The sequence below is a fragment of the Podarcis erhardii genome, assembly GCF_964252035.2.
Source record: "Podarcis erhardii genome assembly, chromosome: 2".
Lineage (NCBI taxonomy): Eukaryota > Metazoa > Chordata > Lepidosauria > Squamata > Lacertidae > Podarcis > Podarcis erhardii.
In genome coordinates, this window is record NC_138498.1 from 75,022,050 (window position 1) to 75,043,460 (window position 21,411).

The 21,411-nt window shown below is 45.0% G+C and overlaps 1 protein-coding gene across 5 annotated transcripts; it reads left to right on the forward strand.

The window, feature by feature from the left end:
- Positions 1–16: 16 nt before the first annotated feature.
- ABHD14A (abhydrolase domain containing 14A) lies at positions 17–13,333 on the forward strand. 5 transcript variants are annotated; one of them, XM_081850522.1, is made up of 5 exons: positions 17–208; positions 4,904–5,180; positions 6,770–6,885; positions 9,515–9,750; positions 12,079–13,333. In XM_081850522.1, exons 2-5 carry the CDS (start codon positions 4,909–4,911, stop codon positions 12,259–12,261), a joined length of 807 nt encoding a protein of 268 aa, XP_081706648.1. In that variant the 5' UTR covers positions 17–208; positions 4,904–4,908; the 3' UTR covers positions 12,262–13,333. The 5 variants fall into 5 exon arrangements, with proteins under 5 accessions (XP_081706648.1, XP_081706647.1, XP_081706646.1 ...); XM_081850521.1 differs by having other exon boundaries at positions 74–208; positions 4,935–5,180; XM_081850520.1 differs by lacking the exon at positions 17–208 and adding an exon at positions 1,170–1,258.
- The last annotated feature ends 8,078 nt before the right edge of the window (positions 13,334–21,411 follow it).

Sequence of the window (21,411 nt, forward strand, 5' to 3'; positions counted from 1 at the left end):
CTCCTCCGGCCGCTAGGTGTAGCCTTCCGCCTGGAGGAGAAGGGCAAGGCGAGCAGGCCGGCGGCTTCTTCTTCTGCTAGGCCCCGTGGAAGCGGGGCGGGGAGGCTTCGCCGTGGCGCCATTCGCTCCGAGCCAGCCGGGTCGAAGTGTGTCGCAGGGGGCGGGGGAGGAGGCAGGACGCAGCTGCCGCGGAGGCTGCTAAGTGAAGGTACAGTCACGGGCCGGCCGGGCTGTCCTCTGGGCGGGGGAGCGCAGCGCTTGCCGGGCTCGCTCGCTCCCTGGCTGGCTGGCTGCGTGCAAAGCCCGTGGCTGGCGGAGGAGAAGCCTCCGCCGCCGCCGCCGCGCGCAGGGGCGGGAGATGGGCGCGGCGCCGTTGGTTGGGGGGGGCGCTCCCTGTAGGGGTTGGGGAGCTCGGACGTGGGGGAGACCAGCCGGCCAGACCCGCCAGGTGGGGGGTAGGGAGAGAGATGTGGGGGTCAGAGTTGGCTAAGAGACTCTCCCGCCTCCTCTCTGCAAGGTTTTGCATCGAAGGAAGCGAGAAGCCGAGCTCGGTTGTTGCTAAGCGCCGCGCAAACCCTTCTTTGTTTACTTCAGGAATTTTTATTCCTTTTCGTTTTAACTCAGCAGCGGCTTCACCTTAAACGGCAAAAAGCACACTCTTCCATGGCAAAGAACGCCCTCCCTTCTTCCCCAGTTCTGCTATACTGTATTTAGTTTCTTAGGCCCCCAAGACCATTGAAAATGTATACCTATTTGTTATATCTGAGGGAGTTTTCCAAGAGGGATAGAGCAGGTGACATTTTGGGGCTCCCTGGTTTTGTTTCCTTCTTCCTTTTTAAATCTATGAGCACCTGTGGCTGCAGCTACATGGGACAGTGGCGTAGCGTGGGTTGTCAACACCCGGGGCAAGGCAAGTAATTTGCGCCCCCTAACCCATGGATTTGTGCCCCCTAACCCGTGGATTTGCGCCCCCTAACCCTAAACCCCAGATGTTGCGCCCGGTGCGGCCGGCCCCCCCTGCACCCCCCACGCTATGCCACTGACATGGCAGACTAGTTTGCTGAGTAGAACATGTGGGGGTTCTGGGATGTGGATGTTGGCATGTATATAATAATATGATTGCCATAACAACTGACAACTCAGTTTTGCATCTCTCTGCATTCAGCAAAGTGTCCAGCAAGGGTTTCCTCATCAGCAGTGCCCGCTTTATGCTCCTTTTTGTGTCACTGAAGGAATTGAAGGAGGGGGAAAAGGGAAGGTGTGTATGCAAGTGGGAGGTTAAAAAAAAAAAAAGGCTTGTAAACAAGGGTGTGTCTTGCTATACTTAACCAGGCAGGAGCAGTGGGAAGCTGTGTGCTTGTCCCAGCAGGAATGGTCTCTGCTTTGTCTTGAGGTTGTTAATGTTTCCTCTTTGCTGAGGGGGAATGGCTGGGGCTCAGAGGCACCCAAGAGATAGTAGCGCTATGCTCCTGAAAGACGGTGGAAGAATCCGTCGGGTGCACCTCTCTTCGTCTGTGGCAAATTCGATTCAAGAGCTGTTGGAGCAGATAATATCTGAGCGGGATGCTTTAGGTCAAGCCCTGTCTTCTCTCTCGGCTGGACTGGCCAGACTGGAGAAGCACCTGGAAGAGACGGACCGTCGGGTAGAAGCTCTGGAAACAAAGGTGGTGTCCACGCAAAGCTGTGTTGTCAAACACTCCACTCTGATGAGGGAACTGGCAGTAGGGCGCCTGGTGGCTGACCGCAGGCTGGAGAGCCTAGAGAACAGAGTGCGAGCTCGGAACTTAAGGGTCACAGGTGTCCCAGCAGCTGTTGGAGATGTCAACCTCATTCCGTACCTAGAAAATCTGATGCCAGCTGCCTTGGATTTAAATGGGAAGGAGGTTCCCATCTGCATTGAAAGTGCATACCGTCTCCCAGCAAAGCATGCCCACGAGGGTAGTGGCAGTACAGTGCTAATAACTCTCTCAGATGTACGCCATCGGGAGAGGATACTGAACGCACCGTGGGCTTCCCAGACAACAAAGTTCAACGGACACAAGGTATCCTTCTTTCCTGACCTCAGCCCTGCCACGTACGCCAGGCGGAAGCATTTCGTTGCACTCAAGCAACAGTTCCTGAAGGCAGGAGCTCGGGCTTACGTCTTAAGCCCTGAAAAGTTAAAGGTGGTGCACCAGGGAAAAACCTACATCTTCAAGGACAGCAAATCTGCAGCCCAGCTGCTGGATAAAATCCAACAAGGTAGCTGGTGAAAGGTTATGGTGAATAAGGATAAATTGAAATCTGAGCCAGGAAGCTATGGCCCTTCTTTCTTATGATTGTGAATTTCACACTAGTGTGCAGCTTTGTTTTGGCTATCTCTGTCCCTTCTTTATTTTGAGTAAAAAGTAGTTAGTAACGGATACAAAGGAATGAAAACTAGCTAAGATTTACCATCACCGCAAGCCTTGTGAGGTATCCAATATCTTGGGATAGCTTCTGTGAAAGTTGTTTATTCCTGTGAAGAAAGGTTGCAGCGTTTGGGACTCTTTAGTTTAGAGAAAAGGCGAGTAGGAGGTGGCATTATAGAAGTATGCATAGCATGGAAAAACCGGATAGAGAAAAGTTTTCCTCCCTTTCTCATGACACTAGAACTTGTGGAGATCCAGTGAAGCTGGATGTTGAAAGATTCAGGACAGATAAAAGAAAGCACTTCTTCATGCAGTGCATAGTTAAACTACAGAAGTGGTGATGGGTACCAACTTAGATGGCTTTGAAAGAGGATTAGACAAATTCATGGAGAAGTCTAGCAGTGGCTACTTTCTATGGTGACTGTGCTGTGCCTCCACACTTTGAGGCCGTACTGCTTCTGAATACCAGTTGCTGAAAATCGTTTTGAAACATCTTTGGAATCTGGGGTCCCTTCCCTCTTTTGCCTCCCCCTTATCAAGGTGTGTTCTGCCTCACAAAATGTTACTGCAGTTTTCGTCATCCCTGACTGTTGGTCATTCTGGTTGGGGCTCATGGGAACAGGAATCCCACCCCTCCCTGCCCACTGTTGAGTGAGCTGCACAGGACCTCTTGACCAGGGCTGGGGAACTGAGGGCCCACCAAATGTTAGATTCCTGCGCCTATGCTGTTTTACCAGAGCATATTGATATGACGGTTCACTCACTGACAGCTGCAATATTAGCTGTAACTACTAAACAGAACAAATATCAGTCTGCCTTCCCTGGAGAAAAGGCTCCTAAGAGTGTAGGATATCGTTTATGGTTGAATTAGCTGCTATTGTTAGAATTAAGGAAAGGGAGATTTAAGAGGCAATGCATTTACTTAAAAAATGAGCCTTTTCAATGTCTACTGGAATGCTAGGAGTTTAGGATGATGTACAGCCTTAGGCACTATAAGGCGAAGCATAAGGATAACTTTGTTTCCTATGGGAACATGTTTCCTATGGGAATAACAGCCTAGTGATAAACAAGCCAACGAAAGAGAGATACCAGCTATTCCATTTGGCTGAGAAGTTTGTATTATTTGTTACATTAGGTATATTGCATTATGCTTGTTGAACATGTGTGTTGTGAGTCAGCAAAATAAATTTTGAAAAAACCTGGGGGGATTTGGAAAAGGTATTGGGAAGAGGCAACAGAGGGACACCTAGCAGGCTCCCTCTGGATGGGTATGAGAATGGTGGGTTGCAAATGGGGAGAGAGAAAAGAGGATTGAGTTGTCACCTTTTCACTAACAGATCTCCTGTGCATTAATAACTGTGTGAGTCGCTGCTGAATTTCTGCATTCATTAACATAGAAATCCAGTAAACTGGGGAGTGAAACGCATTTCTGAATTTCTGCCGGTTGTGTGGCTGATAAAAACATGATAGGCCAGCCTTCTAGACGGACCTTGACCACTGTGCTGGGGAAGAGACATGGTGCAATATACATTCTTTTTATTAATGGCAGGTTGTCAGTGCCAGTTGCAGGTTTTGGAGAGCTCTCAGTCAAGTTATCATTAGTCCCCTGCCTCTTAGTCCAGGCCCAACCTTCTCATTGTTTCAAGCTGCTGCTGTACTTCTTTTCATTTTTACTATGTTCTCATCTGCCATGGCGTGAGCAAGCAGGCAGTGGTTTGCCCTGCCCTCTGTAGGTGAGGAGCACGAGTGCAGAACTCTTGGTTGGGGCCCATTAAAAGTGTGGCCCTTGTGGCCCATGCCAGCCCACCTTTTTTCTTTGCCTGGTTTAAAATCAGAGGGGCGGCTCTTCTGAGTGCCTGGGCAAACAGTGAGGGAGTGCCATTGTGCTCATGCCCAGGTTGTGGGCTTACCAGTGGCATCTAGATGGCCACTGCAGCAAATGGGACCCAGCAGAGCTGTTCCTGGAGGATGTACTGAAAATGTGTAGAAGCAGGCTTGAAGCATTAGTAGAACTTAATTGTTCCTAAGCTGCTTGGGCAATTGCAACTTTTGGCCTCAGCCTACCCAGCTCCAGCAGGTATCGTAAAGACTTGGAGAATATCACTGATGCAGAGACAAACTTGAAGTAGCTAATGTTGAGCAAGATGAGTTGGGGCATCTTGGATTCTCTGAACCTCTCAGCAAAAGGACTAGGTTTCTGTGGTACAAAATCAGAAGAGGTTTGGGGGATATATGGTTCCTACACTGAACCCGGGTCAAAGCACCACTACCCAGTGAGATCATTTTATTATTTATTTGGAGTATGCATGCTGTTACAGAGAAGGCCACATGCCCAAAGAGAGGCTACTCTGGACACAGCCTCCTTAATCTTTCCTGAGCCTTTCCTGCAATTTGTAATCCTTGTAATCCTGCAATTTGAGTTGCTGTATAGAATTCACCTGTTTCCTTGCCTGTGTTCAAATTCTCTGATCCTAGTGGTTCTCTTCCTTCCTTTCTGTCTCAAACTCTTTCAGAAAAGATGACTATGACTTTGATCCGCAACAGGCTGGGGCTGCTCGTCTTAGGAGTCCTTGTCACCTTCGTCCTCTACCTGTTGCTGCCGGCAATCCAGCATGAGAGATTCACATCCTCGGTAGACATCCCCAAGCCAAGGGCTATGGAGGAAGAAATGAATAAGGGTCAAGGCACAGGCAACATCACCATCTTGACAGGGACAGTTCTGCAAAATCCCTCTGTTTTCTTTAGAGAAGCTGTACAGGTACAGAAAGATGGGCCACCCTTCACTGAAAGGTAAGCCCCCCCCCGCAACTCTGACTGTAATGAGATAAAATGGCCCTTGTCACCTTAAATAATAAACAAGTTCCATGGCAGCCTGTCCATACTGACAGTTTGCAACTGCATCAGCTTAGGTTATGATTCTAGTAGTGTGTCCTCATGCAATAATCAGACTACTAGAGACAAAACAAATTTTGACAAATTGTTCTTCCTTTGATCCAGCAGAGCATTCTGTGCCTCTGCAGATACGCAAGTGCTTGTTGACTAAACCAAGATGGCTGTTATCTAAAGCATCTTTGAATTAAAACTATCTTGGTAGCTGCACTTCTGCTGCTAAAAATGATCCTTCAGCACTTGGGAGAATAAATACATTTTGGCTTTTCAGTTACTTTTCCACTCAGAGGTGCCAAAAGATGACTGTTACAATGGTGAAGTATCCAGATCTAGACTTTACCTCTGGATCAGCTGTTTCACAGATCTTTTTGTTTCTTTCCAGCAAAGTGGAGAAATGTTCAACATAGCAATAGCCTGCTGAGTCTTGCTGATGCTGAAGTTTTCCTCCTATGTTTGTTGTGCTAACCTATTGGACTTTTCAGGTGGTAGCTTTATTGTGCAAGTCCTACTACGTTATTGCAGAAGATCCAAACACCTTTTTCCTCAGCTAGCACATTTGTTGTAAAAAATCTCATTTTTTCAGCACTAAAGAGACAGACAGACAGACAGACAGACAGATACTGTATATACTCGAGCATATGCCAACTTTTTCAGCACATTTTTTATGCTGAAAAAGCCCCCCATGGCTTATACTCGAGTGAGGCAGGTAGCAGTGGCAAAGGGATGAGCGGCCCGAAAAGAGCCCTTTCTTGACGCTGGTCCCACTGCTGCTGCCCGCCTCTCGCAAGGGCAGGCACAGTGCCTCTCCCAGCTGTGGTTGGGAGAGGCACTGTGCTGTGCTGCGCCTCTCCCCACTGCAGCTCCTAGGCCTGCTCTTGCGAGCGGCAGAGGCAGCAGCAGAGGGACAAGCAGCCCGAAAGGAGCCCTTTCTTGCCGCTGGCGCCGCCGCCACCGCCCTTGTCAGACCCAAAGCAACTAGATAATTTTATGTAAAGCTGCCGGTTTCCAAAGTTTTGTAAACTATTACCTCAGATGAGGAAATTCTTTCTCTTTCCAATATTTCACTAACAAATCCTTGCTGTTAGTCATATAATGTAATAATTTCTCACTTTCTTTGACATGAGTTCTTATTGGTGAGCGCTGGTGGCATCAGTGGTGACGATCTGCAATCCTCATTCTCAATACCCACACCTATAAAATATTTTACTTTCATTTTTCTGTGTTGGAGAACCTGAGTACTGTTTACTATGCCACTGTATCTTAAATATGTGTATATCCTTTGCTGCAGTCCTGTGTTACTGTGTGAACTCTCTTCCTCATTTACATTTAATTCTAGGCTGTGTGCAGCTCACAAGCGCTGGAGTGTGTATATACCCTCCCCTTCAGAAAATCTACTGCTTTCCCACCCCCATCCAAGCTGTCATTACTTCTGTATTTGCTGTTTGTTTCTTCATTTGCAAATAGACTATACACTGTGTTTTCTTTTCCAGGTTGGCAGTGATCTTCCTGCATGGTCAGTCCTTCAATTCCAAAAAATGGGAAGAATTGGGGACACTAGCTTTACTTTCTGAGAATGGATATCGTGCAATAGCCATTGATTTGCCTGGTGAGAATAAGCTGCAGACTTACCCATGTTGGAGCTTTATGTGCTCTTACAGTTCATCAGGGAGAAATAACATAAAAATGTGTGTATCTAACTTCATCGCTGGCACTTTAGTTGACAGTGAGCAAAGGTATAAGAAAAAGCACCACTTACTGTGTTCACTGAACTACTCCCACATAACTGGGGCAGGGGTAAAGGTTTGGCATGTATGGGTGTTAGAGGTAGTACAGTGGTACCTCGGGTTACAAACGCTTCGGATTACAAACTCCGCTAACTCGGAAGTAGTACCTCGGGTTGCAAACTTTGCCCCAGATGAGAACAGAAATTGCGCACCGCCAACAGGAGGCCTCATTAGCAAAATCACACCTCATGTTAAGAACGGTTTCGTGTTAAGAACGGACCTCCAGATTGAATTAAGTTTGTAACCCGAGGTACCACTGTACCTCATGGCAGGGACGTGTCATGCTTCTCCTGGGGTAGTTTGTCTATCTTTGGTCCCCACCCCCTACTCAGCTCTCAGCTGAGGCTCCTAGAAGCTGTCAGCATGCAACAGCAGCCACAGCCCAGGAGCAGCTTTGACTGGCCTTCTAACCATGTGAGGGTAGCTGATGGGTCTCAAACCCTCAGTGAGTTTGGGGCTTTCCCTCCATACAAAGACAAGCTTTGGCGAATTGAGCAGATGAAACCAATAGTGGGTCCAACAGTCAAGAAGGCAGTTTCTGCTCAGGATGTAGAGGAAGTGAAGGGCAGACTGGGCTAGTCAGTCTGGGAAGGTAGCCCTTCTTGGACAAGGAAAACTCTGGTCCTAAACCTTTTCTGTTTTGTGGGATATCTTCTGGAGAAGAAAAGGCTAAGGAGTAAATCCCTAATGGCGTCTTGTGTGCCTCATTCCGGCAACTCCTGCAGCCAGGCTGGTGCCAAATGTAGTGCTGTGCTGTCCTTTGGACCACATCAGTGAGGCCAAGAGGAGGGTCTTGTTGTCTGGGCAGCCCAAGACCTCCACACACACTTCCCAGGCTTGCACCCTGGGGAGGTTACTTTGGTGCTGCTAATGCAGCGGTTTGACTTCACCCTAGAGGGCAGATGGATGCCCTCTAAGCAGATGGATGCCAACAGCAACTGGTAAAGCAGTGGTGGCCAAACGTGGCCCTCTAGCTGTTTTTGGACTACTACTCCCATCATCCCTAGCTAACAAGACCAGTGGCCAGGGATGATGGAAATTGTAGTCCCAAAACAGCTGGCGGGCCAAGTTTGGCCACCACTGTGGTAAAGGGATCCTTAACTCCTTCCCAACATGAATGCCACAGAAATAAAGGACCTGCCAATATCCCTGTCCATCAATCACATTGGGGGAAAAGTGATTGAAGTACTGTACAAAGGCAGGCAGTTTTCTTGAGTTCCCCAGCTGTTAGACTATAACTCACATCATTCTCAGACAGCTGAGTCCAATGGCCATGAATAAGCCAGTTATACTGCTGACTGGCAAATGGCCGCCTAGAAGATCTTCCATGAGGCCACCAGATTCCAATGATACTTTCAGTGTTCTTTGATCTTAGGACCCTAGATGCTGTTGGACTACAGCACCCATCATTTCAGGGTGCTGTGAAGTCTGTGACGAGTGAGATAAGGGGAAACTGCCTACCCATCTTTCTTGGATATATTCTTCTTTCAGGCAACACTGTTCACTAGAGGGCAATGCTTGGTCCCTGCTCAGGGATTCTTTGTTATAGTTACTCATTGCCTTGGAGATGTGACAGAACTAGCCTAGATAAGTTTGGCTTGCATTAGAGCACAAGGTGGCTGCTAATTAGCAGTAAGCAGTGACCTATGAGTTGAAGGTGCTTTTTGCTTAGTGGTGTAAATTTTAGACAGATCGCTGCATCTTCTCCAAAGGAAGTCAGAAGTAATCGCTAGTAAGTTCAGGTTGAAAATTAGTTGGTTTAGCAGCAAAGCCATGTAGTTATCTCTCCTTGAATGTTCAGCTTCCTTGAGTCTTTGTTTCATAGGAGCTAACTCTGCATTTTGCAGCAAACCTCAGTGTTAGTGGAGTGATTTCTCCCCCCACCCCCACTCCACACACTTAATGCTGGTGCAGGTTCTTTAAATGACAATGATGCTTAGCATTCATAATCACTGCATTTTTGAGAGAAGGAATCAAATATGTTGGTAATTCCTACAATAGCACTGTAAGGTAATTCAATAATATTGCTCCCATAATACTGAGAGGCTGCGACTTGTAGGAGACCACCTTATAGATTACTTGGTTGATTTGAAATGGGGGGCGCTTGGCTCATGGCTCACCCTCTTAACCACTAAGTAACTAAAGAAACCACCACTGGCAAAGATCAATTAACTCTGTCTCTGCAACCTTCCTAAGACCCTGATTGTCCACAGGATTGGACAGAGGAAAACCATGCTATCGAGGAAAGAACCTAGATCTGTGTGCTTAACAAAGTGACGACAGTGGCCTGAGCTTGTGCAAGGCATAGTTTTCTTCACTTTGGGCAATGGGGATTGGTTGGTAAAGTTAGTAGCTGGAATCAGTCTCATGTTTTTCCACCAGTGCATGTTGATTGTTGCCTCTGTGTGTCCTGGCTGTCTAATTACCCCCGTTCCTTCTGTTTCTCAACAGGCTATGGGGAGTCCCCAAGCTCCAGCACTGTTGAGACAGCACAAGGCCGTGTTGCTTTCCTGCAGCAAGTCTTCAAGGAGTTGGGACTCCAGCAGCCTGTTTTGATAAGCTCTTCCATGAGTGGTCGCTATTCTATTCCGTTCCTTCTGGCTAGTGGGGAGCAGCTGAAGGGCTTTGTGCCCATTGCACCTGTAGGCACCAAGGACTTCACTACTCAGCAGTATCAGCAGGTCAAGGTAAGACAGAGGGAGCTGTGTCGTGGTGTCCCTTCTAATGTTGTGACCTGGAGCTCATTTGATAAAGATATCATGGGGGCAAGTCTTAGCACACGATTCTAGTGGTGGAGCGGAAAAAGTGAATGTCAGCCTAGTCTTCGTTCACAAGTGCATCTCTCATGCTTTGAAGGGAACCTGTGTAAAACCAATAATGTGTACACACAGCAGGTACAGAATTTGGCATAACATCTGGCATCCCAGGGAAGTTGACCTTCATTGTTTAGAAGGAAGCTTTAGGCCTGCTTGACTTTTTTTGCGGGGGGTGGGGCAGGATGGAATACATACTGGATTAAGGATAAGAAATTTGAAGGAAAATAACAGAGTTCAGTAACTTTGAGCAGCTTCCAGGCTTTTCTGCCTCCTTGGGTTTTAGTTAACCATTTTTACTTAGAGTAGATCCATTGAAATCAATGCTTATGACTAACATTATTTTTAAAGGTTCTACTCTGAGTAAAAGTTAGTTTAATACAGCCTCTTGTCTCTGTTCCTGGTTAGTCATCTTTCCCACCATTCCATTCTGTCTCTGCCTTTTGCTGCCTCTGTATTAACTCTTCTGTAGAGTAGTATCTCGGGTTAAGAACTTAATTCGTTCCGGAGGTCCGTTCTTAACCTGAAACTGTTCTTAACCTGAAGCACCACTTTAGCTAATGGGGCCTCCCGCTGCTGCTGCGCCGCCGGAGCACAATTTCTGTTCTCATCCTGAAGCAAAGTTCTTAACCCGAGGTAATATTTCTGGGTTAGCAGAGTCTGTAACCTGAAGCGTATGTAACCTGAAGTGTATGTAACCCGAGGTACCACTGTATATGGAAACAGTTTCTCTAGGTATGGAAATGTATGCTCTCTTGTTTCATCCGCCTGATTCTGGGTGCAACGCTTCTGCAGAGCAGCAGGTGCACAGGACTCCACCCAGATTACAATGAGAACAGGGTTCTTCTCTCAGTTGCACTGGCCTACCTACTCCTTACAGCAAGAGGCAGCCACTGTGGTTCCTATCGGGTGTTGCAGACAACATTTCTGACTACTGGCCATGCTGACTGGAGCTTATGGGAGATGTCATCCGCAGCATCTGGAGGGCACCTCATTTGCTACTCTTGTACATCTTTCTTCTGTGCCAACATGTTTTGTACATTTAGTCCCTTTAGTCAGTTACAAATAAAGCCTTTTACAAAGCAAGTTGCTCCTCACATGATCGTGCAGTCATGTAAGTTTGTAATAATGTATTCCTTCGGGAGATACTTGGTTCCCAACATCCTCTTCTGCCTGAAGGTCTCTAGGTAGACTTTCTTCTTTGCATCTTGGCAACAGGCACACTTGTTGAATCAGATTTATTTGGTGTACATTGAAATGCATAATTAGGAAGGAGATGTGGAGCTTTGCAAAAGTGAAGTGATGATGAGTGTTGCCAGGCATAGCAATCACCCTGGCTTCATAATCACAAAAGAAAGAAGCTGGTGGAAATAAGCCAATCATCAGCTTGGTAGGAAGTTTGAGATTGGGATTTACAATTGCAGATGTACTATTCCCCCTCGATTCTCACCTGATGAGAATAATAATAATAATAATAATAATAATAATAATAATAATAATAATAATTATTTATTATTTATACCCCATCCATCTGACTGGGTTTCCATAAAGCAGCAGCTCATACAATATTCCAGTCATTTGGCCATTGTGTTAGTCCAGATGATGTGTACAGCATAGTATGTAGCTGACCATATGGGACAGTAGTGCATCAAACACTGGCTGTCCTATCTCAAGTAACTTTTTCCCTATCTGAATATTGTATGAGCTGCTGCTTTATGGAAACCCAGTCAGATGGATGGGGTATAAATAATAAATTATTATTATTATTATTATTATTATTATTATTATTATTATTCTCGTCAGGTGAGAATCGAGGGGGAATAGTACATCTGCAATTGTAAATCCCAATCTCAAACTTCCTACCAAGCTGATGATTGGCCCCTGTAACCTTTACACTTTCAGCTAAAATGTATATTATAAGGGTGCATAGCCTTATAGTTGTTTTCAATCTGTTGCTTTTTAATGTTCTGATTTATGTCTGCTTTTGTATGTCATCTTGAGCACTTGCTTTGGCTGGAAAGGAAGCCCAGAAATGTTACAAATAAATTTCCAGCAGAGCTTTCAAAGAAGCGCCCACAAGTGCCCGTACATAAAAGTATGGCATTTCTTCATCCGCAGTGCTCCAGGGATTGTACTTCCCATGCTCACTTCCACCAGGCCCTTCGGAACATTACTGACGTGTTAATGTTTTGATCTTTCTAGATTCCAACGTTGATTATCTATGGAGAGCGTGATACTGGCTTGGGCACTCAGTCTCTTCAGAGCCTTCAACAGATTCCCAAATCCAGAGTTGTCATGCTCCTTGGAGCTGGCCATGCCTGTTACCTTGATAAGCCTCAGGAGTTCCACAAAGCACTCCTGAACTTCCTTGGTGAGCTGAAGTGATTGTGGTACTCTGTATATCTGCCCTGCCCTGCCCATCTCTTCCTGGGAAAGAACTAAGGCTGAACCTTTGCCATGTCGCTGGGGTGCTGTGTGTTTGAATCTGTTTCTCCATATTTAAAAGGGCTGTAGGACTTGCTGACTGTTGACAGGGAATTGCTTCTCCCTGCTTGCTCTTGAGGCTGCTTTTGTTACGACTGCTCCAGGCTTGACTGTCTGAATCCTGCAGAAATATTGGAACAAGGCTACATGGAGCAGAGTGACACCGTTTTCAAGCTATTTGTTGTGACTATGCCTGGAGAACTTGATCTGCACATCACTGTCAGCCTCTTGCCCCATTTTTAAGAACTGATCCCTCTGGACAATGATGCAACTTCAGCACCAGTTTCTTCTTTCAGGAGCACAAGCAGCCCATAGTTACATCGAGGCTGCACTTCTCCATCATCAGCTGACTACTTCAACTGGTGTGTACACTCCTGTTTTAAGGATTGAGTGTTTTCTACGTGTATGTTGTTTTACTGCTCTCCTCTTTCTTGGAAGGGATCTCCTCAAACTTGCCCATCGGTGGAAGGCAACTAAGTGGGCTGCCGTGCTGAATTGTGGCACCCCAATAAGATGAAGAGAGTGTGTGTCCTTGTTTGGAAGATCTGAACAGGAACAAACCACAGCAAACACTAATATATATGAAATTGGCCAGGAGGCCTTTGAGGGACTTGGGGGAATTCTTTTTCTTTCTTTCTTTCTTTCTTTCTTTCTTTTCTTTTCTTTGGAAAAAGCACTATGTTTAAATGTCTGTTCCATTTAACTTTTGGTGATAATTGTGATGCCTTGGGAACCCAGCTGTAACAAGTTGGCTGGTTGTAGGTGATTTTGTTTTGTTAGTGTTACATAGATGATCACCCAAGAAAGAGGAGGTGCGGGATAGAGGGGAAATGATGCTACAAGGTTTTCAGGGAATGTAGCACATATGTTAGGGTTGTGGCTGATTGCTTCTATTTGGTGTCATAAGCTGTTTAGAGATACTTTTTTTTAGTGTTGCACAACTGCTAAGGGTCAATAAATAATTTGTACAGATCTTGTTGGGTGTATGTGTACACACACATGCTAGGTAGAGACTGGGTGGAGCAGGAAAGCCTTGCCTTGAAGTAGCATACAGTCATACCTTGGGTTGTGAACGTGATCTGTGCAGGAGGCATGTTCACAACCCGCAGTGCCACGTCTGCACACGCGTGTGACGCGCTTCAGTGCTTCTGCGCATGATGTCATTTTGTGTTTCTGCGCAAGCGCCAAAACCCGGGAGTAACCCATTCTGGTACTTCCGGGTTCGGTGCAGTCCACAACCCGAAAACGCACAACACGCAGCGTTCGCAACCCGATGTATGACTGTACATGCTTATTTACTAGTTGTCATAGAAGATGGAAATTTCCCCTATACAGTGGTACCTCGGGTTAGATACGCTTCAGGTTACAGACTCCGCTAACCCAGAAATAGTGCTTCAGGTTAAGAACTTTGCTTCAGGATGGGAACAGAAATCGTGCTCCGGCGGCACGGCAGCAGCAGGAGGCCCCATTAGCTAAAGTGGTGCTTCAGGTTAAGAACAGTTTCAGGTTAAGTACGGACCTCCGGAACGAATTAAGTACTTAACCCGAGGTACTACTGTACATTCCTGTGTGTTGGGGTCAGCTTACTCTCTGCTCATCCATGTGAGCAAATGGAGCTTGATCTATTCTTAGCAGATAACAGGATCCCTCCCCCTCCAACTCAGAGGATGCTCAACCTCTGAAGACTTTTCCAAATTAAGACTAAGAGACCTCGCTGTTGCCAAAGACTTCAAAGCACCTACTACAAAGGAGCCACTGCCTTTGGCTTTATGATGCCTCACAAATTAAAAGCCTGATAACAGCTCTTGGGCATATTTGTGATACTACTACAACACAACTACTAAGCATGCCCCCCCCCCACTCTAAGAAGACTTCACATGCCTTTTTAAAGCAACATCCCACCTCAAGTATTGTAAACTTGCACTAAACGTTAATAAATTCCCCTTAAAATATGTTCAGGTGATTGCCATCCTAATTCCTTTGCACACCGAACTGTTCAGGTTGAATTTATTTTAACTGCTGAGACGAATGAAATAAAAGCTTCTCCTTTGAGATTAAAGCAATTTAGTTGCCTACTAAGACACAGCAAATGTATGTTCAGACATCTGTGAGTAGAATATCCTCAGTGGGGTCTGAGAGTTTTGTGGATGACGTGTCACGGTGCAGACTGTGAGTGGTTTGAAAGCTAACAGTACAAAGTAGTAGGTAGCTGTTCTTTATAGAGCAAAGGATAGATCTGTCTGGTGAGTTTCTGCTTTGAAAACTAAATTCCATTGCTGAGCCCCTGCGAAGCAGGGACACTACAGAGATAGTTCTTGCTAACTTTCAGGTCTTAAGTACTGGTGTTAGTTTAGCATGGTGTCTATCCTATCCTAGTTCTTTAAGAGCCAATGGCCTGTCTTTGGGTCTCTCATTCATCTAGCACCTTCATGCGTTTCCAGCTGACTCCTACTCACCTTTTATGGGTGACTATTTCTGGTTGTGGTACAAGTACACATACTTGAAAAGAGATACTGATGGAGTGAATGTGCTGCACATTATGATTGGATATGCCTCACAGCCTCACTGGAAGTGGTGTGCTCTTTGAGGGATGGTGAAATTACAATTTACTGTGAGTAAAATGGACTATTATTTAATGGCTCTAGGACTTCTTATTTGCAAAATGACATGGATGGGAATTGTCTTCTGCACTTTGGCTCTTACTCATAGAGACAGCCTAGAACTGGAAAGAATGCCAAGATTCAAAGGAGCATGGAGCGGGGCAGGGTTAAATGGCACCAGATGCTCAAGATAATTATTAAAATGCTAGTTAGGCAACAGTGCACAGGATTCAAAGTCCAACACTTCATTTTCTTTCCTGCACATTTGATCACTATTTTACCAAGCCAGATTCCAGTTAGGAACATGGAATGCTAGGAGCAAAATAATGGATAGTGTGCCTGCTTTGGACATTACATGACAATATGTTTGCTGTATAAAATCAGTGCTTTTAAATGATGGCGTGTATTTGACAACATACAATGGATGCAAACTGTAGCCATTTACAGCTCATTGTCATGACCTGTGTCTACTTCATGCTTTTCTATGTTTACTGCTGCAAGCACAATAAAATCTGGAGCCGGAAGCACATCCTGGTGGATGTGCAGTATGAATACACATGCTGACCAGCTCCACTGGCTAATTCTGTATCTCCTGCACACATGCAAATCTGTATATCTGCTACAAAAATATGATATGGTCCTTAAAAACATGACCCTTTTAGTACGTAACAGAAGTATAAATAGCTGAAGAGTATACAAGAGGTGTAAATATACCCCTTCCTACCTCCCTTTTAAGCTTCATTTTATAACTTAATTTTTTTTAGAAACTTAGAACACAACCCTTGCATAAATGGGGAGATTCCTGTAATAAATGACATTCCTAGGATTCTTTAGGAGAAGCCACAACAGTTCACTGTTATAAAACCAACAAATACATTTCAAGAATAGTCCTAAAAGTAAGTATCCTAAGTGAGCTGCACACCTACAAAAGGCAGCAGCAAAGCCTTGCTGGAGGAAGGGGGTGGCTAGTCCTGAGAGTCCCAAACAGTGTTACAAGATTCCTGCCTCTGGCTCTCAGGAACCCTAAATAGGAGCACTCCCATTAGGGGCTGGGGATATGTATTATTATAGTTTACTGACTCGACTGGAACGGTCATCACATTGATAGATCAAGTATCTTCACTAGGCAGATGGTTTGCATATACTAACATTGATTTTAGGAACCAACTGAAACTCTTAACTTTTAACAACTGCTTTCATAAATTGGGATAGAAGCTTAGTGTTACTTAACTTTTGCCATCCTGCCTATGTCAGGTTCAATAATATGTAGAGACTTCAATGCCTGCAAATGGGACATGAGCCCATATTCTCTTTGTGATTAACATACGGAACAAACATCTCTGTTATTTTGGCAACCAACAAAAGTTGGAAAGAGATGGCCCTGCCTAAAACTATTTTATCAGATACTTATCTATTTTATACTTATTACCAAACTTAAAACCATGGAGAGACCTGGTCTGAACAAAGACATTGGATTCTTATCTCATTATACATGACAAAGCCATTTTTCACCTTCTCACCCCTTGCTTTTTTCTGTAAGACCTATTGCAGTCGTTAAGAGTCATCAACAGGCTCATCACAGCTATCTGCCAATCACCCAATCCCACCACCCTTCTGAGTAATACCCCTCCCCACCTTCTCACTATATAGAAGGGTCTGGTGACTTCTGTTTCAGTGTATCTGAAGAAGTGTGCATGCACACGAAAGCTCATACCAAGAACTAACTTAGTTGGTCTTTAAGGTGCTACTGGAAGGAATTTTTTTATTTTGTTTTGACTATGGCAGACCAACACGGCTACCTATCTGTAACTGGAACTATTTTATACTTGTTATAGTCCTCTGCTTTGCATTGCCACTTCCTCCTCTTCAGGGCATTGCTCTTAACTAGTTCAGCATGTAACAAAGAGGAGCTGCTGGAGAGAAACTTATTCAGCAGCTTACAATAGTGCAATGTGTAAAAATGAAATAGGAGTAATTGCTCAAGAGAGCGTTGACCCTGAGCAGGGAAGATAATGGTGGTGTATTTGAATCTGAATGACAATAAGCCTTGAGTAAGGTTTTTAACATTTGAGGTGTTACTCTTCTCAATGGAAATCTGATAGAAGATAATACTACACATAAAAGGAGCACGTTGACCCTCAGAGGAATGAAAAACATAGTGTCACATTGCATACAACCTGGCTATTGAATCTGTAAATGGCTAGTTAAGAGCTAGTTAAGTGGGATCACCATTTTTATTCAGGCTTCTGAAAGAACTGTACTATATGCTTGCAATCAGTGGGAAACACCTGCCTTTTCTACACTTAGTAGCTTGCAGTGCCGGCATAGATGTGCTACATAGGATGGGTGAGAATCTATTTCTTTATCAACAGATAAAATGCGATCTTTGTTCTTGCTATGCCTGCTGCACCCAGCACTAAAAATCGTATGCTCTGTGGATATGCAATATTTGTCAGATTGGATTTGCTACATATTCTTTGTTCTACCTGGTGTTTCAAGCATCCTGAACAACATGAAATGAATGAGACTTGCAAGTAGCTGTACCCTTCCAGAGAAATAGAACTTTTAAGAGGCCTGCGCAGACCCACCCAAAGGAACTGGAAATTGGGCGCTGTGTGAACATGACTCTTTAGAACAAACACTCAGTCTTGCACACAGCGAGTATGGGATGACACTTGAAATTCAGAGCATGGCACAGCAAGTGCTGCAGTACTGAGTGAGGACAGTGACCTCAAGAGGTTCTGGGAAACACAACATGCAACCATAATGAATTTGGGAAGCTGCCTGAGAACTTAGGGTAATAGGATATGCACTGTCATAGCTATAGTGCCATCAAAGGACTTTGGCTGTGCAACATTCATTTGAAGATCTACTGAAGATCTGCAAGGACCTCTGCCCTTCCTGGCTGATTAAAGCCATGGTGTGGAAAGTCAGGTCCAGGGTATTACAAATGCATCATTGCATAATGTGGTGGGGCCAACCCCGCTTAAAGAGGCAGTGTTGCAGCCACTTTAAAAGTAATCCTGGAGCCAGTGATGTGTGATGACTACTAGCCAATTGCCAAAAACCTAGATCAACTTAAATCTGAGTTTAGATCTGGTTTCGGGACTGCGTAGGCCTTGATCACCCCAATGGATGATCTGATTAGGAGGGGGACAGGAAGTACAACCTTCTCAGTAGCTTTCGATACCATTGACAGTTGTATCCTCTGATTGTGGGATGCGTATCGGAGGTACTGTTCTACAGTGGTTCTATTCCTACCTGCACAGTCGAGTGCAGACAGTACCATTTGGAGAGTGCTCTTCAGCTCCCTGACACCTGTGCTATGGTATTCCACAAGGCACTGTGTTGTCCCCAGGACTGCTTAACATCTATTTGAAGCTGTTAGAAGTGGTCATTAACAATTTTGGAGCACAGTTCCATAGGGATGCTGATGACATGCAGCTCTATTTGTCCATAACATCTGAATCAGGAGAGATTGTGCAAGCCCTGGACCAGTGTCTTAATGCAGTGGTGGACTGGATGAGGGCCCTGAGAAGACATAGGCTATATGGGGAGGTAGTTCCTATGTCCAGAAGATAGGCCAGCTGTCTGTTCTGGATGGGGTTGCATCCTCCCCCAAAGGAGCAGATGTATATCTTGGAGGTACTCATAGATACATTCAAGTGACCTCTGTGGCTAGGAGTACATTTTGCCAGCTTCATCTGGTACACCAGCTGCAGCCATATGAGAAACATGAGAACATGAGAAAATCCAGACTGAGGGAGAGGAAAGTGTGGAAAGGAAGTGTTTTAGAGAAAAACATTATATGGACAACCCATAATTAATGAAGGTATAGGAAACTTAACTATCCATGTTAAACAACAGTATGGATGAGCCCAGAGTCTAGGCACCAATATTCCCTTCCTGCTGGTTATCTCTATGGTACAGGCAATGGTTGAAAGAACAAGGAGTACAGGAGAGCTTGCAGATTGACTGGGGTAACTGAAAGGAAGATGTGTCTAGTGCAGACATTTTGGCCGTTTTAAGTGCACCAATCTCTGCTTCATAAAGTTCAATTTATAAATAATTTAGGAGAGAGAGTTGAAGTGTCACAAGGAATTACATCTCAAAGGGTTATGTACTGTGAAAACCATTATGCATTAAATATATGCAGTAGGAGTTTATTGTGGGTTGTTGTACTCAATAAGGGTTTTGACCTGCCTTCCAGGGATATAATTGCATCTGGAAATGTATGCAGCAATACTTTTCTTTTTGTGAAGTGTTACTAGTGTAAAATTGGCTATACACAGATGAGAAGGTGGTTGATGTAGTGGCTAAAAATGTGGGCTGTGAGCCAGGAAGTTCTCAATTAAAATGTAGCATCAACCATGAGTTGGCTAGATTTTATTACATTTGGCAAGCCAGTTAATAGCCCCTCAACCTTCATTTGCAATCAGGCAAAGTATGCTCTGAAGGAGGTGGATTTGGACAAGAAAGAGGTTTGAGGGGACCAGTTTGACTGCTTAAAGTCCCTTAATGATCAGTGACCACCCACACCTTTTTAAAGGGGAAATTACAGGTAAAACGTTTGGAAAAGCTATGAAATAGCTGAAGATGATGGTTTATTTTTAAGCCACCATCCTCTTTCCCAGCAATGATGGGGTCTCTGTGTGTAAAGCAACAAAGAACCCAGTTTGAATTTGAGAGCATAGGACACGTAGTCATGTATTTAAACAAGCATGCCTACTGTTTCCGCACCATTTAACACCCCCCCAATCATGGGAACTGTAGTTTATCCCTCACAGAGCTATAGTTCACAGCACCCTTAACAAAAACTATTCAGGAGAAAAAGCAGCAAGGGCCCCCTTCTGGAATGGAGTTTTGTATCAGTTTTTGTGTGTGTGCTGAAAACTGCTACTTCCTGGCTGCTTAACTCCAAAAGTTCTGTTTATTGCAAACAATACCTGCAGGGGCAAATAGAAGTGGATGCTTTTCAGTAGAAAACCATGAGCCTGGGGCTGCTGCTACCTCAACTAGTTATGTTTATTTAAACATATGTCACATGTAGCTTGGATTGAGACAGAAAGAGAGTTGTAGTTTGGAGCTCTGGAAGGTACCGTTTGGGGATGCTCTTTGGGTAGTGATGTAAGAGCATGACTGGCTGGGGCACCCCAGCCAGATAGGCAGGTTATAAATAATAAAATTATTATTATTGTTTAGTAAGACAATATCTGCCTTCTATCAGCCATCACCCATCTTTAGCTTGCTAATGAACTCACATGTGACAAAAATGCTGTAGGTTTCCAGTGATTTCTCCTTCCAAAGAAATCCAGGTTCAGGTGAGTGCTGCCCTTGGAACTACTTGCCACTTGGTGCCAAACAATACTAATTTATAGGCATCTGTAAGGTTTTACAACAAAGGTAACATGTGAAGCACTTTGAATGCTCTGAAGTACTAACATGCTAAGTATTAATTTCAGGATAATGGCTTAATTTCATTATCACCACACCCTTTGTCGGACCCTGAGTTTCTGAGCCTTAATTTTAAACTCCATATTTCTACATATTACTAATCAAACTACATATTAAAAACTCAATATAGGATATTCAGTAAACAGGCTGAGAGCCATGGCAGGTGAAGTGAGTAAAAAATATGCTGCTGTGTTGGTATTCTGCCTCCTGGTTAAGCCTAAACTTGAACCCTGCTGCTTTTCTTTTTCAGTGATTAACTGAAACTTCTACATATTTATGCAGAAGTAAGTCCCGCTGGCTTTTAACAGAACTTACTTCCCCCCAAAGGACTTGCGCCCTTAGTCACGAGCTAGAACTTTTCTCAGCAAAAGTTATCCAAAGGTCTGGTGGGAGTAATCCAATATCCTTTCTTCTGCATTTTAGGAGCCCTCAGATTGTAGGAAGTTTTCTGAAAAGGACAATAGATTGATGGGCTCCCAAAGATTCGTAGGAGCCAAATAAAATGAGAGGAGTAGGGACCCCAAAGTTAATAGGCGATACCTTTCAAATAGTGTGTGTCAACCGCGTCATGTGATCGATTCTGCGGGGCGGGGCTTACCTGCCCCTCCCCTCCAATATTGTATTCAAGTTGGCACCTTTGCAAAAACTCTCGGTGGGAGTTAACTTTAACTTTCCCCGCCCCAATATTTTCCACCGGGGCACCCACCCACTATGCCGATTAATACCCTCACCTACCTCACAGGGCTGTGGCAAAAAATCGCAAGGCGATGTATGTGGAGCGTTTGAAGGCGCTCTCAAAAAGGGGCTGGGGCGACTTAAGAGTTTGGAGTTTCTTAGCTGGGCTGCGAGTTTCCGCTGGCGGCTCGCGCTGTCACCCTCTAAGCAGCCTGCGCAAGAGAAGAGCCGGCGCTGGGGAGCAGGAAGTGCTCCCTGTAGAAGGGCCCTGGACGTGCCCAAGCCTGCCGCTTAAAACCTGGCCTTTGCACGCTCTCTCTCG

Coding starts and splice junctions, on each gene's coding strand:
- ABHD14A (XM_081850519.1), top strand. CDS start 1,209: ATGCTCCTTTTTGTGTCACTGAAGGAATTGAAGGAGGGGGAAAAGGGA. Junction 5,181..6,769: donor GGGCCACCCTTCACTGAAAG/GTAAGCCCCCCC, acceptor TTTCTTTTCCAG/GTTGGCAGTGATCTTCCTGC. Junction 6,886..9,514: donor AATAGCCATTGATTTGCCTG/GTGAGAATAAGC, acceptor GTTTCTCAACAG/GCTATGGGGAGTCCCCAAGC.